Consider the following 17,206-nt stretch of genomic DNA (forward strand, 5'->3'; position numbering starts at 1 on the left):
AAGCGGCTTAGCAGATCAGCTGATAAGCGGCTTAGCGATCAGCTGTTAAGCGGCTTAGCGGCTTAGCGGATCAGCTGATAAGCGGCTTAGCAGCTTGGGAAAAAGGGGGGGGAGGAAAAAAACCCCGCAGGAACTCGCAAGACATTTTCGTCTTGCGAAGCAAGCCCATAGGAAATTCGTTTTGCGAAGCACCTCCAAAACGGAAAACCCTTTCGTCTAGCGGGTTTTCCGTCTTGCGAGGCATTCGTCTTGCGGGGCACCACTGTATTATTATTATTATTATTATTATTATTATTATTATGTTTGTTTAAGGTGCTGATAATTCTCTGTTAGAGACCCACAGCGTCCCCTGCTTGCTTGATCCAAACCGGTTTAAGTCTGCCATGCCAGTGTGCCGCTACAATCTGGAAATCTTTTAACTGCCAGCTGGAGAACAAGTGAAACTAAAGGAAGGTTTGGCATCAAGATTCCTGCTTTGCAAGGGCTTCCAACTCTACAATTCCATGATTTCCTCTCTGGCTTGTTCCTTGCACCTGTCAAACGGACGCTCATCTTGAAGTCGCTGCCGGGAATGGCGTTGGAGGGAATCTCGCCTGAAATCTCCACCGTTCTGGTGCGCCCATCTGTCTCGAACGGGGAAAAAAGAAGGGAAAACATTGGTAGCTCCTCACCACTCCAAGCCAACAGCTTCTGCAGCCCTTCCGAATAATTTAGGGATCTGGGATTCGCAACCTCCTCCTTTTGCCAGTGCAGACTACCATGGTCTGTCTACTTCCTGGAAACATCAGGCAGCCTCCCCAAAAAGCCTGTTTGAAATTTCCTTACAGCAGCTAAGTTCCTGTACGTAAAGAATGTGAGAAGAGCTCTGTAGCAGGATCAGGCCATGGGCCCATCATAATGTAGCACCCTGTTCTGACAGTGGCAACCCCAGATGCATTTTGGGTAGCCCTATAATGGAACAGTGACACTCCTCATGTTCTAGCTCACAAGACGTCTCTGTTGCTCTCTGATCCTTTCCAATAGCCAAGCATTCGGATGATCCTAGATGTAATAAATCATAATAATTTGGGAGATTGCCACTATACACTATACACATAAGCCCTTTGTAGCTTAGGGCCCTTGTATCTACGGGACTGCCTCTCCTAGTATGCCCCGCAGAGGACCTTAAGGTCTATGAATAACCATAGTTTAGAGGTCCCGGGCCCTAAGGAAGTCAGACAATCCTCCACCAGGGCCAGGGCCTTTTCAGTGACGGCTCCGATCTGGTGGACTGCTCTGTCCCATGAGACTAGGGCCCTGCAGGATTTAACCTCCTTCCGTCGGGCCTGTAAGACAGAGCTATTCTGCCTGGCCTTTAATTTGAATTCAGCCTGATCTTTTATTTCCCTTCTCTTCCCTCCCCCTCCCCTTTTATGAAGATCACCCGCTCTGAGACCCCACAGCTAATTCTCCCCTGGCCTCCTTGCTGGCCCAAGTAGGACCAATTCAGCCAGCTAGCCCTGGGGATTATCTCATACTTATTTCCCCTAAATTGATTTTTGATTTCTGAATTTTATTGTTAATCACATTTTTATACTGTATTTTATGCTGCTTTTATAATTAAGTGTTTAAAATTTGTTGTTAGCCACCCTGAGCCCGGTTTTTGAACCAGTAAGGGCGGGGTATAAATAAAGGTTTATTATTATTATTACTATTATACTGCGTATGCTACTCTGCAAATAGAGGCAGGCAAGAGTGCAGGCTCTCTGCTCACAAGCTCCCATCTTCCAAACCATAAGTGCAAGAAATATCATCAATACTGGAAGGGACTCTTGAATACTAGCCATGCTGGCGGGGGGGGGGGTGGCACATCTGGAGGGTCTCAGGTGCCCCCTCCTTATCTGACTTCTCTTTTGAGGTTGGGGGTTTCTTTTTACTTTCTCCATTTTTAAAAAGCATGCTCACCTGCTATCAACCTATGGGTGACAGGGGGATATAGCCCACGTAATGCTTTGGGTGTGGTGTATGTATGCGTGTTCTGTATTTAAACGCCAAGAGTTGTTTCTGCATCACCCACCCTCAGGAACTGGGTTTCAGATCTGTGTTCAAGTCTCCTACCTTTACTATCCAGGGAAACGGAATATTCCTCCACCTGGACGGCACCCTCTTTCTGCAAATGAAGAAGAATTGGAATAACGCTAAGAGGACCTGGAATTTAATTTAATTGGAAGTATAATTGCTCATTTATCTTCAGTTGGACGGAAGAATGAAAGGAGTCTGTGAACTTGCCAAGCAACTGATAAGGTTCATTACTGAGTCATCTGCAATTCAACAGACCACTCCTCTTCCCAGGCTGAGAGGGGAAATGGTGAAAACAGGTTATTCACTGGGACAGAGGGATTTTTGCAGCTGTTGTTAAAGTTGCTAAACAACAGAGAAATGGATAAATTTCTGAAACAACCATGGGATATACGCTTCGCCCAAGACATGATGGAAAACAGCAACAGCAGGGGGAAAGAAGGACATAACACCTATGTCCCCACTGTGGAAGGACGTGTGGGTCCAGAATTGGCCTCCACAGTCACTTACGGACTCACTGTTAAAACAGTGTTTATGGAAGACAACCTTACTCGGCTACGAGTGATCACCAAAGGAGGAGGAGAAGGAGAAGGAGAAGGAGAAGGAGAAGGAGAAGGAGAAGGAGAAGGAGAAGGAGGAGGAGGAGAAGGAGAAGAAGAAGAAGAAGAAGAAGAAGAAGAAGAAGAAGAAGGTTGGCCCAGAGTGGTCTTGGGAGCGGAAAAACATTCCCTGCGATGAAAGGCCTCTTACCTCGACCCTCAGTTTCTTGGTGACTTTGTCCCCTCCCCCGAAGCCACCAAGGGCGACGACCGTGATGGGGATGTCGGCCGCTCCCATGGGAACCAACACAAAGGGGATGGGGACCGCAGAGTTCCCGGGCACCTCCACCCGCTGCTTCCGTGCCGGGCCTACAGTGGCAGGAGAGCAGAGGCCATCATGGGGCTCCAGGTATACTGACACCTAGAAAGGGGACAAAAGAAAGAATCAAGAGGCAGAAGAATCCGATCAAGCAGCATTCAACTGAGTTTTTTTTACTCAGGGCTGACCTGCCGAAACTGACATGCCTTGCTTTTCAGTGGGTTTTCCCCAAGTAAAAATTACCGTAATTGAATAGACCGTGGATACACAGGTGGAGTTTATTTTATTTTTTCAAATATAGATTCTGAAAGGTGCGTGTGCACGGCCTGCTTTCCTTTCTGGTAAACAGGTTTCACAAGTTTCGGTACCGTTTTGAAAACCTGCAATGCCTATTTTGGCCACAGGCAACGGTGGAAGAACATATATAAATAAAATTAACCACAGCCAATGACAGGTAGTGCCGCCTCCTGATTGGTTGAAAGTAAGAAGGCAGGCAGGTGGGAGCAAGCGGAGGTTGGTGGGGCAGTGATCCTTTTGCCTCAATGCTTAACAGCCATAAGCCTTTCTTATTTGCCCTCTTCAGCTATTTCATTGCAATGCCTGCCCAGAAATCTTCTGTGGAACCAGCTCCACTCTTCCTGTTCCTGCCTCATGCTGCTTGCCTTGGCTTTTTTGGGCTGACAGCAGTTCCCAGGGACTCGCATAGGAAGCTGCCAGGTCACCTCAGTGTTGTCTGCACTGTCTGGCATCAGTTCTCCTGGGTTTCTGTTATGTACTGAGTTGAATAGGATCCAAACTGTAGCAGTCTGATTGGTCCTAGAACAATAGGATCCAAAAGGCAGCAGTCTGATTGGTCCTAGAACAATAGGATTCAGAATGCAGCAGTCTGATTGGTCCTAGAACAATGCAGCAGTATGATTGGTTGGCAGGAACCACCCAATCCTGCTCCAGATAGAAGTGAATCCACAACCTGATTGGCTTACAGTAGAATTCCAGAATTAGCCAATCATGTGCAGCCCATTGTGTAAATAATGTATATAAAGCAGATACTGTGAGGGGACTATTATTCATTCCTCCTCACCACTATGAGCTGAATAAAGAGCATGAAATCACTTTGCGACTCTGAGTATATTTCACTGGCGACGAGGATGGGATCCCGCTGAGCTGACTGCCACACACAGCACCGCAGCACCGCCAACTGCCGCACCGCTGCCTCGCACCGTGTATCCAGGCTTCAGCTCCGGGGCACAAGGAACTCAGAATGGCAGCCAACAGCAGCTTCTCGCCATTCAACCCAGCATCTGGAGACTGGGAAGCGTACGCCTCCCGTTTCACCTTCCTCCTAGAAGCCAAAGGGGTCACCGACGAAGAAGACGCCAAGAAGAGGGCGATATTCTTCAGCGTCTGCGGAGAGGAGACGTTTGAAATCGCCCGGGCTCTCCTTGCGCCTGAAGACGTCGCTACTGTTCCATACAAAACAATAATGGAACAGCTGAAGGGGCACTTTTCGCCGCAGCCCTCAGTGGTGGCTCGTCGAAATGCCTTCTACGCAAAGCGGCAAGCCCCTGGGGAAACCATAACTGGGTTTGTGACCTCTCTCCGCCAAGCCGCCCGGTTCTGCAACTTCTCAGAGCTGGAGAACATGCTTCGTGACCGCCTCGTCGGTGGCCTGAAGGATGAGAAGCTGCAACGACGCCTCTACGCTAAAAAGGACCTAACGTTCCAGGTCGCTCTGGAGGAGGCCCTGGCAACAGAAGCTGCCGAGAGGTCGACCCAAGAGGCACGGCCGAGCCTGCCATCCCAACCGAGGGTCCACCATGAAGACCTCACCGACGACTCAGGATCCGACAGGGAGGAGGTGCACCGAGTACAGCAGCGCACTCAAGCAGCGCACAGACCACAGCTGCCTCGACGAGAAGGAGGGAACTGCGCAAGCTGCGGGGAGAGTCACGAGAGGAGGACCTGCCGTTTCCGCAACGCAGAGTGCAGGCAGTGCAGAAAATCGGGACACATCGCCCGGGTGTGTCGGGCTCGGCCCACCCGACACCAGGCATCAGATGACCAATCCAAGAGCCCCAGGTCCCGGGGCCCAACGCACCAAGGCAACTCGACGGAGCTCACGGACTTCCAGGTATACCAGTTGCCCCACCCCAACGTAGAGAAAATTTATGTAGAGGTACAGATAGAGGGGGCCCCATGCCGCATGGAGCTTGACACGGGTTCAACTCTATCCATAATCTCGGCAAGGACCTTAAGGAAACTGTGTCCCACTGGGGGTCCCAAACTCAGGCCGGCCCCATTCACCCTCCGGGACTTCCAGAAACGTAAGGTCCCCACAATGGGGGTGGGGACCTTCAGGGTGCAATACCGAGGGCGGACGCGGCAACTGGACTTGCTTGTGGTCAAGGGCCCCTACATTAGCTTACTGGGATTGGCATGGTTTGGACCACTGGGGCTAGCTGTCACTGGGGTGAACCACACTAGCTTACAAGTGGACGTGGACGCCATATGCAAGGAATTTCCAGGGGTTTTCGATGGGAAATTGGGACAGTATACGGGCCCCCCCATTGCGCTACAGCTTGACCCCGCAGTACGACCGGTCAGGCTCAAGGCCCGCCGGGTCCCGTTCGCCTTGAAACCCCGTATAGACGAGGAATTGGACCGACTCGTAGAGCAAGGAGTGCTGGAGCCGGTGCCTAATGCTCCCTGGGAAACCCCAATCGTCACACCCGTCAAGCCTAATGGTTCGGTCCGCATCTGCGCAGACTACAAATGTACCATAAACAAGGCCCTCACGGCCCACGCATACCCAGTGCCAGTGGTCAGCCATGTCCTTGCCACCCTGGCTGGGTCGAAAATTTTTGGCAAGCTGGACTTGGCCCAAGCATATCAACAGCTGCCAGTAGATGAGGCCACAGCAGAGGCACAGACGATTGTGACGCACAGAGGAGCGTTCAGGGTAAAGCGGCTGCAATTCGGTGTCAGCGTGGCACCAGGCATATTCCAGAATATAATGGACTCTCTCCTTAAAGGGATTCCTGGCGTCACCCCCTTCTTCGATGATGTGTTGATTGCCGGCCCCACACCAGAGGAGTTTGAGGACCGCCTCCGCACCGTTCTGCACCGTTTCCAGACGGCGGGTCTCAAGGTGAAGCGGGAAAAATGTCTACTAGGAGTGCCTCAGGTGGACTTTCTGGGATTTATGGTGGACGCAGAAGGGGTCCACCCGACTGGGGACAAGGTACGGGCCATTTGTGATGCCCCAGCGCCCAAGAGCAAGACTGAACTTCAGGCCTTCTTGGGACTATTGAACTTTTACCATTCCTTCCTTCCCCACAAGGCGGCGGTAGCGGAGCCCCTACACAGACTCCTGGACAAGCGGGCCCCTTGGGTGTGGGGCCAGCGCCAGGAGGCCGCATTCCAGGCAGTCAAGGACTTGCTTGTCTCAAACTCGGTCTTGGCACACTTCGACGAGAGGCTGCCGGTGGTGCTAGCATGCGACGCCTCACCCTATGGCATTGGAGCTGTCCTGGGGCACCAACTCCCGGATGGAAGAGAGGTACCGGTGGCGTACTTTTCCCAGACACTCAACACAACCGAGCGGAACTACTCGCAAATCGACAAGGAGGGTCTGGCAATCGTAAAGGGAGTAAAAAAATTCCATGATTTCTTGTACGGGCGGCCCTTCACCGTGGTGACTGACCACAAGCCGTTGCTTGGCTTGTTTGCCCCCGAAAAGCAGACCCCCCAAGTGCTGTCTCCTCGCGTCCTCAGGTGGTCAATTTTCCTTGCCAGCTACCAGTATGCACTGATTCACCGACCTGGGAAGGCGATGGGCCATGCGGACGCCCTCAGCAGGCTACCACTACCGGAAACAGGCCCTGACCCAGCACCTGCACAAGAGGTTATGAGCCTGGAGCTGCTTCCCGACCGCCCCATTCAGGCACAAGAAGTTGCACACCATTCCAAGAAAGATAGGGTCATCTCCCGGGTCCTGGACTGGGTGTGGAGGGGATGGCCCAGCAGCAGCCCCGGGCCAGAATTCGCCGGCTACACAACCCGCAAACATGAACTGTCGGCCCACAAGGGGTGCCTGTTATGGGGAAGCAGAGTCGTTGTTCCCCAGCCCCTCTGCAAAAGGGTCCTCACAGCCCTACACGAGACACATCCAGGGGTAGTAAGAATGAAGGCCCTTGCCAGGAGTTATGTGTGGTGGCCGGGGATCGATGGAGAGATAGAGGCCTGGGTCAAACACTGCCAGGCCTGCCAAGAATCCCGCCCAGATCCCCCAAGGGCCCCAGTCCAGTCCTGGGAGTCCGCCCGAGCACCATGGTCACGCCTGCATGTGGATTTCGCTGGCCCCTTTCAGGGGAAAACATTCTTCATAGTGGTGGACTCCTACACCAAATGGCTGGAAGTCGCACTGGTACCGTCCACTTCCACGTCCGCAGCCATCCGGGTACTACGCAGGCTGTTTGCAACCCACGGGCTCCCTGACACTCTCGTCTCAGACAACGGGACTGCATTTACGTCAGGAGAATTCCAAACCTTCACAGCGCAGAACGCCATCCGCCACATCCGTTCGGCGCCGTTCCACCCTGCCACCAATGGCCAAGCAGAACGCATGGTGCGGACCACCAAGGACACCCTTCGCCGCATGACGCAAGGGGACTGGGAGTACCGCCTTGCCACATTCCTTCTAGCACAGCACAGCACCCCCAGCTCAACGACTGGCCGGAGCCCAGCTGAACTACTAATGGGTCGGCGCCTTGCAATCAGATTGGACCGCCTTCACCCCGATAGAGCTCAGGATGAGGTAGTGGTGGGGGAAGGCAGGAACCCCCGGACCTTCGAGGCCCAGGACCCAGTGTACGCAAAGAATTTTGGGGCAGGCCCAGCATGGGTACCCGCCACAATCACCAGGGTCACTGGCCCCGTGTCGTACGAGGTGCTAACGGATGGGGGGCAATGCTGGCGCCGCCACTGCGACCAGATACGGCGACGATTCCCGGGAGAAAACCAGGAGGAGGACAGGTCAGAGGAGTCCCAAGGGAACAGCGGGGCAGTGAGGCCCATAGAGCAGGAGGGGCCAGCAGGAGAGGCAGAATCAGTAAATACAGAGAGGACCCGTGAGGCCGAAAGGACACCGGAACCAGAACCACGACTGAGCGAGCCGGTTGCACCAGACCAAACAGCCGCATCACAGCCAGCATCCTTGGAACACGAGCCAGAACCCGGAGCCCGGACCAGGGAACACCCCAGGCCACAACGCACACGTAGGCCGCCGGCATACCTTGAGGACTATGAATGCGACCTCCCGGGCAGGACTGGAACTTAGAGGGGAGGGGTGTTATGTACTGAGTTGAATAGGATCCAAACTGTAGCAGTCTGATTGGTCCTAGAACAATAGGATCCAAAAGGCAGCAGTCTGATTGGTCCTAGAACAATAGGATTCAGAATGCAGCAGTCTGATTGGTCCTAGAACAATGCAGCAGTATGATTGGTTGGCAGGAACCACCCAATCCTGCTCCAGATAGAAGTGAATCCACAACCTGATTGGCTTACAGTAGAATTCCAGAATTAGCCAATCATGTGCAGCCCATTGTGTAAATAATGTATATAAAGCAGATACTGTGAGGGGACTATTATTCATTCCTCCTCACCACTATGAGCTGAATAAAGAGCATGAAATCACTTTGCGACTCTGAGTATATTTCAGTTTCCAGAGAGGGTCCCTAGCAGAAGCGCCAGGTAGTGAACCAGGGGCCTTCTGCACCCAAAGCAGGTGACCTGTGCAGGCACAGGATCAGCGGAAGGGAGAGGAGATGGTGGGGGCTTTGCTTACGCTGATGGGCTCAGGCTGGTAGTTGTAGAGAACCGGCTGAAGCTCGATCTGTTCAAACTGCTTCACTGAGTAGGGCAGCCGGAGAGAGATGTGGAAGTTCTGGAAGACTCTGACCCGAACGGGTTCTGAGACACAGATGCCTGAGAGAACGAGAACGAATGAGCCCCCAGTGAAGGAGGAGGGAGGGAGGGAAATATGGACAACCGGAAAACCGGAGGGAATGACGTTTCCTGGTTGTATCTTTTTGCAGGAGACACAGGATTAAGAAAAGATCAGAACGGCAACACAGACTTCCAGAACTGAGCTGAAAGCTGCCGTCTTGCTGGCAGGTCCCTGGCATAGATATTATTTTATTATTGTCCTTATTATTAATTGCTCGCACTGGGACCCTAAGGTGTATATTTTCCGAGCACAATGTCGGTGCTAACCTTTAGAGCTCTAAATGGCCTCGGACCAGTATACCTGAAGGAGCGTCTCCACCCCCATCGTTCAGCCCGGACACTGAGGTCCAGCACCGAGGGCCTTCGGGCGGTTTCCTCACTGCAAGAAGTGAGGTTACACAGGGAACCAGGCACAGGGCCTTCTCGGTAGTGGCGCCCGCCCTGTGAAATGCCCTCTCATCAGATGTCAAGGAAATAAACAACTATATGACTTTTAGAAGACATCTGGAGGCAGCCCTGTTTAGGGAAGTTTTTAATGTTTGATGTTTTATCTCTTTTTATTATTATTAAAATTCTGTTGCAAGCTACCCAGAGTGGCTGGGTAAACCCAGCCAGATAGGCAGGGTATAAATAATAAATCATTTTTATTATTTTTATTTTTATTTAGGTAGGTTCTAAAAATATGCACCTCAAGGTAAAGAGGTGTGCCTTCCACATTCACCAAAAGCTGTATAATGAATGTGCCATGCCTTCTCCTGGATAACTCACTACAGAATTCAAGGGCACAACCCCTACTTGCCTACCATTGGTTGCCACCCCGCATGAATGTGTTCAATTTGTGCCATGTGCGATGCCATGTACACCTGAAAATGCACCTCTGAAGCTTTATTGAGGTGCCTGTCGATCAAGGAGGCGAGACTGGTGAACACACAAACGCGGGTCCTTTTTGGTGGTGGCTGCACCGTTGCTGAAGGCAATTTCATTGGACATCCAGCAGGCCCTGAGAATTGTGGCTTTTAAAAAGGCCTTAAAGATTCATTTCTTTGCTGAAGCCTTCAGTTAATTAAAGAGATTTGAGCTGCATGATTACTATTTTGGATCGATTTGGATAGTTTTTCTATATTTTGCTGGCATAATGCTGGCTTTTGGGTGTTTAGTACTGTTTGCAATGCTGTTTTGTTCAGTTATAATTTTTTTAAAAGTCTATTTCACTGCATGCTGATATCAGCATGATATCATGCTGATATTGAGAACTGTTTTGAGAAGATGTGCCATTTGTAGAAAGCAGTAAATAATAATATAGGCTTATGCGGCATGGCAGAATGGGTTGGGTGTTATGATGGGTTTGTGTAGTCAGTTGAATGAAAATGGATGAATTAAACGCTGAAAGGGATAAATGAGTATTTAAGGTGCCAGCAGCTAGAGAGTACAGTGTTTTGGTCCAAGAAATACAAAAATGCCCAGCTCACCATTCGTATTAGACATGCTAACAGCCTGGATCTCCCAGGTGGTGATGGAATCAGGAAGAAGCACGTTTGTCCTGTGGGAGACAGAAATGGGGCCTAAATATACTGTGAGAGGCAGGAAGGGACCAACATGGCGGAAGAGTAAGCCAATCATGTGGGGCCCATTGTGTAAATATTGTATTTAAAGCAGACATTCTGGGGGAACTTCCATTCCTCCTCACCACTATGAGCTGAATAAAAAGCATGAAATCCACTCTCGACTCCGAGTATATTTCAAGAACCAAGCCTCAGATGACCAAGCCCAGTCATCTTAGACCTGCCACATCCACACAATGTATTGAAAGCACCCTTATTCTACTCGTGGAGATTGCTGGGAACTACAGCATGTAAAAGGATGTCAGGAACTGTAGCTCTGCAAAAGAGCTATAATTTCCCCAAATTCTTTTGGGAATTATAGGGAGAGAGCTACCTAAACTGAATAGTAACTTATTCATGTGTGCAACTACAGCGGCAAGAAGGTTGCTCGCCCAAAAATGGAAAGAAGCAGAAGTCCCAGCAAAAGAAGAACAGATAGATAAACCAATGGAGTATGTGGAAATGGCAAAACTTACCAGAAGAATAAGAAATCAACACAACAAACTTTATCAAAGAATGGAAATGGTTCATTGAGTATTTACAGATAAATTGTAAACAGATAAGAACATTGGCAGGATTATTGTAATAACCTGCAGTTTCATAAGTATATATTTAAAGAAGATGAATAAATGAACAAATTAAGTTAATTTGGATAGGCAGAAGATATTAAAAATAAATGTAAGGAACTGCAGAAAGAGGAGGAAGTCAAGTTTTGAAATGATAAAATGATTGTAAAATTAGTGAAATGTATAAACCTGAAAAGCATAAATAAAATAATTAAAAAAGGAACTGTAGTTTTGCAAGATCAGCAAGCCAGTAGTTTTGGGGGGCAGGGCATCACGGGAGATGATGCTACCGCATACAAACTATACGCCACAACAGCTACCGTGGGAGTCAGATTTCATTGCTAATCTACTGCAAATCACCCAGAGATCTATCAGCAGATCCTGGTCTTCTGTCTACCTACCTCCTGTTCCCAGGATGCCTTGAGGCCCAGCTCTCTGACCTACTTACGTGAAGGTCCGCTCCACATCGTACGATTTCCAGAGCCAGCTCTCGGGGAAGACGCTCCGCAATTGAATGAACTCCTCATCGAATAAGTCCTCTTCCAGCTCCTGGGTTTGTGCTGCACAGAAAGCGGAGGTTCCATGTTGAGAGCTGGGCTGAGGGATAGAGTTTGCACCCCTTCTCTGCCTTCCCTTCTCCTGAAGAAATCTCACAAGGCAGCAGAGGTTTTGGATCAGAGACTTCCTTCTCCTAGATGGGCTACTTTCTCAGGTGGATGAGCCCCGTCTGCCCCTACGAGAAACTTTGATACAGTGGTACCTCAGGTTAAGAACTTAATTCGTTCTGGAGGTCTGTTCTTAACCTGAAACTGTACTTAACCTGAAGCACCAATTTAGCTAATGGGGCCTCCCGCTGCTGCTGTGCCGCCAGAGCACAATTTCTGTTCTCGTCCTGAAGCAAAGTTCTTAACCCGAGGTACTATTTCTGGGTTAGCAGAGTCTGTAACCTGAAGTACCACTGTAATATGGCACCCTGAGCGAGGCCACAATTTTGCAACCCCCAAGTAGGTCTTCTCAGTTATCAATCTTCTCAATTTTGCGCACGCCCCCTGGTTCAGTGCCTTGTGTGGGGGAACTGCCCGTGCCACCCTAAATCTGGCTAGGCTCCCAATCTCTTGACTCACTCCGCCCAAGGCTGTGGGATCCCCAGGATTTTCGCCGTAGGCCTGCAGCAACTTTGCAGCAATCCAGGAAGGCTTGGCGACACTGCTGGGAGTCTGGGCCCTGGATCCGCTTGGCACGGTCCTCGCACGTCAGCTTTTGGCGCAGCAACACCATGCCCCCCTGGCAACACCGCCGAAGCTCTGGGGTTTGGTACTTGGAAACTGCAGAGAGGAAAGAAGGACCAAAAAGCAGCTGAATGAGTGGATGGGAAAGGAAAGCCTGGAGGTTGGGGGGCCGGGAGAGAGAGAAACCAAAATAAACGCAGCTACTTGTTCAGGCCTCTTTCACATTATTGCAAGGACAGAGGGGTTGTACGTGGGAAGGAAACCGAGGAGGAACTGATCTGTGCGCTCCAAAGCTAAGCATTTAAAGGTAAAGGGACCCCTGACCATTAGGTCCAGTCATGGACAACTCTGGGGTTGCAGCACTCATCTCACTTTATTGACCAAGGGAGCCGGCGTACAGCTTCCGGGTCATGGGGCCAGCATGACTAAGCCGCTTCTGGCGAACCAGAGCAGTGCATGGAAACGCCATTTACCTTCCCGCTGGAGCGGTACCTATTTATCTACTTGCACTTTGACGTGCTTTTGAACTGCTAGGTTGGCAGGAGCTGGGACCGAGCAATGGGAGCTCATCCCGCCACAGGGATTCAAACCGCCAACCTTCTGATTGGCAAGTCCTAGGCTCTGTGGTTTAACCCACAGCGCCACCGTGCTGAAAAGACACATGGTGCTTCATTTTCAAGAGAATGGCATGCAAGTTCTGTTACGTACAGCAGAACTTGACAGGAAGCACAAGCCCTCCAAACCATTTGCCCAGATTACAAGCACAGAAAACAGTAGAACTTAGCTGAAAGGCAACACATGGAGATCTACATCAATGGTTGCAGCGCATCCCTAATTATAATTCTTGCATAATTATGATATTATTGTACAATCTTAGAAGGTTGCATCAACTTGGAAGGGTGAGTGGCTGTGACGGACGGATGTCAGACTGACTGATGGGTGTCAGATCCACCAACGACATTAGGGAGTTGCTGGTCTTAACTGGGTTGTTATAACAATTGTCACTTTAAGAAACTTGTGCTTTCTTTTCCCTCCTCCCTCCCCTTTCTTTTTCCTCTTGTGTCGGGTCTTTTTCGACTGTAAGCTTTTTCGATCTTCAGTCCGAGTGCCCCTTTGGCTAAATAAATGGACAATGAATATACAATAGCAAACACGTGATTAAAAAAAACCAGGTAGAGTGTTTCAAAGGTGTCAGAGTGTGTGCCTCAGTTGAATCTGACTTCAGCGCTGGCAATGGGGCAGCATCCTCCGCCACACCTGAGGGGAGTAGACTGGCATTGGGGCACAGGACTGGCCACATAGGGGACACACAGCTCTGTCTCCAACACCTTGCCACCATTCTCTGCCCTCCTGCATCTGCCACCTGAGGCAGCCGCTTCATTATGCCTCAAAGTAGAGCCAGCCCTGGAGGCGTCCTCCATTTCCCACCCCCTCAGGGTTATCGCCCCTCTTCCCTCGCGTCACTTACGCTTCTTCTGGAGCTCTTTGTGGAACTCCAGTGAACGCTTCTTCCGGGAAGCATTGCTGCCGCATCCATGTGCTAGAAGAACAGAAAGAATAGGATGCTAATCGGAATTGTAGGTGCCGAAATCCCAAGGGAGCAGAAAAGACTTTTTATGTATGCGACGACAGCTGCGCGGATGCTGTTAGCTCAGAGATGGCAAGAAGATAAGGTCCCTACCAGAAAAGAATGGCAAATGAAGCTATTGGATTACAGTGGTACCTCGGGTTAAGTACTTAATTCGTTCTGGAGGTCCGTTCTTAACCTGAAACTGTTCTTAACCTGAAGCACCACTATAGCTAATGGGGCCTCCTGCTGCCGCTGCGCCACTGGTGCACAATTTCTGTTCTCATCCTGAAGCAAAGTTCTTAACCTGAAGCAGTATTTCTCGGTTAGCGGAGTGTGTAACCTGAAGCGTATGTAACCCGAGGTACCACTGTATACCCAAATGGCAAAACTGACCAGAAAGCTCAGGAAAGCCACTTCTGCCTAAGGAGGAGGTGGGGTTGCGGGCTTCACGGGCTCCCACGTGCGCAGCAGGCGGAAGCCAGCCCCGCGCGATTCCCGGCTGCATCATCCCCTGGCCAGCCAATCAGCTGGCTCGGGGGCGTGGCCTGCCCTATTTAAGGCAAATTGGCACCAGCCACTTGGTTTTCGCCTACCTCATAGCAAATCGTCACAACTTTCTGGGTATTGGCGGTTAGGGCTTGGTATTGTTCTGAAGATGGAAGAGGGGAGGTAGCGCCATCACCTGCCCCACATATTGAAGGGTAGTCCGTTAAAGGATTCCAGGGGGTGTGGCCCTTTCCGAAGCCTAAGGAGGTTAGGGCCTAAGGGACGCCCCCTATCTGTGACCCCGGGGGAGTTCCTCGTTGATGTGCATCAGCAGGACTCCGCCTACTGGTGGTTAACCCTTCCCGGACTTCGAGCAGACAGGCTGGAGTTGGATATAGTCAGTTAGGACCAATGCCTAAGCCAATACTGCTCTTCACCTGTAACCAATAAAGCTGTGGCCTTTTTTTAGCCCATTTACCTTAATAATTGTGTCATGTGTCATTATTTCCACTTGGGGGGGTTGGGAACTCGCCACGCAACCAGGAAGAGCAAAACTTTCATATGGAATGGGGGAAATTTACAATTTTCCTTAAGGACCCCTGTAAGCAGCTGAAAACATTAGCAGGACTGCAAAAACACTTGTAATGTAACGAGAACTATGGATACAATGGAGTTATAGAAAACTTGGCTTAACTAAAAAAAGATGCAGTAGAAAAGGTTTAATAAAAAAACCCATGGAGGTGGGAAGTCCAGAGATTGGAGGGAATCTTGTCATTTCGGATGTGTTGTGGTATGAATATAAACTTAAATATGTAAAACCATATTTGGCAGGGAGTTGGACTCGATGGCCCTTGTGGTCTCTTCCAACTCTATGATTCTATGAAAACCAAATAAACATTATCTAAAAAAGAAAGAACAAGTTGCAATGGTAGAAATGAGATGTTAGTGCGTCAGTCAACAATGCTCCCCGCTCCCCCAAACTCCCTCTCTGACTACATCCTTGTTTTGTGCTCCTCCTAACAAACTCACCTTTCCGGAGGGGGCTCATCAGCTCACCAGCCCGAATGGAGAGTCCGGCATCCCCAAAAACGCTGAGGGTGTTTTCCCCACTGCCGGCCGTGCAGCCCAGGTCGTAGCTTCCCATGGCCTGGAAGACCTGTTTTCCAGAAAGAAAGGATTACAGAGATGGGTCAGTGCAACAGTGCACATGATCCAAACGTGCAAGGAATCAGTCCTTCAGTGCGGCAGCAGCACTGATACTGGGCAGGTGCGTTTGCTGCCCCGGCCTCCTCAAAACTTTTTTTGTCTAAGCAAGCCTAACCTGACACTGTACATTTGGTGTGTATTTTAATGTGTGATTGTATTTTATAGTGTGCCTAATTTTATTTTGAAAACTTGTCTCTGACATCCTTTAACGTAACATCCGTTAATATCCTTTAATGTACATTTTTCATTTCACAGGCTTTGATGACTAAGCAGTATGTAAAGGTAAAGGTAAAGGTAAAGGTAAAGGGACCCCTGACCATTAGGTCCAGTCTTGGCCGACTCTGAGGTTGCGGCGCTCATCTCGCTTTACTGGCCGAGGGAGCCGGTGTACAGCTTCTGGGTCATGTGGCCAGCATGACTAAGCTGCTTCTTGCGAACCAGAGCAGCGCACGGAAACACCGTTTACCTTCCCGCCAGAGCAGTACCTATTTATCTGCTTGCACTTTGATGTGCTTTCAAACTGCTAGGTTGGCAGGAGCAGGGACCGAGCAACGGGAGCTCACCCCGTCACAGGGATTCAAACTGCCGACCTTCTGACTGGCAAGTCCTAGTCTCTGTGGTTTAACCCACAGCACCACCCATGTCCCTAAGCAGTATGTAAATCTTGATAAATAGATAAGATGACCCTGCTTGGATTACAGTCGTACCTCGGAAGTCAAATGGAATCCGTTCCGGAAGTCGGGTCTACTTCCAAAACATTCAGAAATCAAGGCGCGGCTTCCGATTGGCTCCCGCTTGGACTACTGCAATGAGCTTTATGTGGGGCTACCTTTGAAGGTGACCCGGAAACTACAACTAATCCAGAATTTCGGCAGCCAAACTGGTGACGGGGAGTGGCCGCCAAGACCACATAACACCGGTCTTGAAAGACCTACATTGGCTCCCAGTACATTTCCAAGCACAATTCAAAGTGTTGGTGCTGACCTTTAAAGCCCTAAACGGCCTCGGTCCTATATACCTGAAGGAGCATCTCCACCCCTATCATTTTACCTGGACACTGAGGTCCAGCGCCGAGGGCCTTCTGGCGGTTCCCTCGCTGAGAGAAGCCAAGTTACAGGGAACCAGGCAGAGGACCTTCTCGGTAGTGGCGCCCGCCCTGTGGAACACCCTCCCACCAGATATCAAAGAGAACAACAACTACCAGACTTTTACATGACATCTGAAGGCAGCCCTGTTTAGGGAAGCTTTTAATGTTTGAGACATTACTGTATTTTAATATTGTGTTGGAAGCCGCCCAGAGTGGCTGGGGAAGCCCATCCAGATGGGCAGGGTATAAATAAATTATTATTATTATTATTAGTAGTAGTAGTAGTAGTAGTAGTAGTAGTAGTATATTGGCTGCAGGAAGCTCCTGCAGCAAATCAGAAGCCGCGGAAGCTGCGCCGGCTTCTGGGTTTGCGTTGTTTGGGAGCCAAAACGGTCAACTCGCAAGGTGTTCGGGATCCAATACTGTAATCTATTTTCAACAGTGTCTAATCAGGTGCCTCTGGTTAGGCAAGCCCAAAAGCAAGCCAAAAGGAGCAAAGAAGGAACACAGAGAGCTACCTTATATCATGTCAGACCACT

The 17,206-nt window shown here is 50.1% G+C and overlaps 2 protein-coding genes across 2 annotated transcripts in view; one reads left to right on the forward strand and one right to left on the reverse strand.

Annotated features, from left to right (window-relative positions):
- The window catches only part of LOC308469314 (complement C4-A-like), a 66,621-nt gene that overhangs the window by 24,764 nt on the left and 24,651 nt on the right, over positions 1-17,206 (reverse strand). Inside the window, exons 15-23 of the mRNA XM_080991549.1 lie at positions 15,404-15,530; positions 13,787-13,858; positions 12,214-12,414; positions 11,538-11,649; positions 10,392-10,462; positions 8,762-8,901; positions 2,809-3,018; positions 2,098-2,149; positions 534-623 (exon numbers count right to left, since the gene is read on the reverse strand). Coding sequence (XP_080847675.1) covers positions 534-623; positions 2,098-2,149; positions 2,809-3,018; positions 8,762-8,901; positions 10,392-10,462; positions 11,538-11,649; positions 12,214-12,414; positions 13,787-13,858; positions 15,404-15,530 — 1,075 coding nt within the window. The remainder of the gene's footprint in view (positions 1-533; positions 624-2,097; positions 2,150-2,808; positions 3,019-8,761; positions 8,902-10,391; positions 10,463-11,537; positions 11,650-12,213; positions 12,415-13,786; positions 13,859-15,403; positions 15,531-17,206) is intronic.
- Positions 4,400-6,409, forward strand: LOC308471805 (uncharacterized protein; the record flags this gene model as incomplete). The annotated part of the gene is made up of 2 exons (XM_080996093.1): positions 4,400-5,047; positions 5,949-6,409. The coding sequence occupies 2 exons, from the start codon at positions 4,400-4,402 to the stop codon at positions 5,985-5,987; spliced, it is 687 nt and encodes a 228-aa protein (XP_080852219.1). The 3' UTR covers positions 5,988-6,409.

The sequence above is a fragment of the Podarcis pityusensis genome, assembly GCF_964106645.2.
Source record: "Podarcis pityusensis genome assembly, chromosome: 2".
In the NCBI taxonomy this organism is placed as follows: domain Eukaryota; kingdom Metazoa; phylum Chordata; class Lepidosauria; order Squamata; family Lacertidae; genus Podarcis; species Podarcis pityusensis.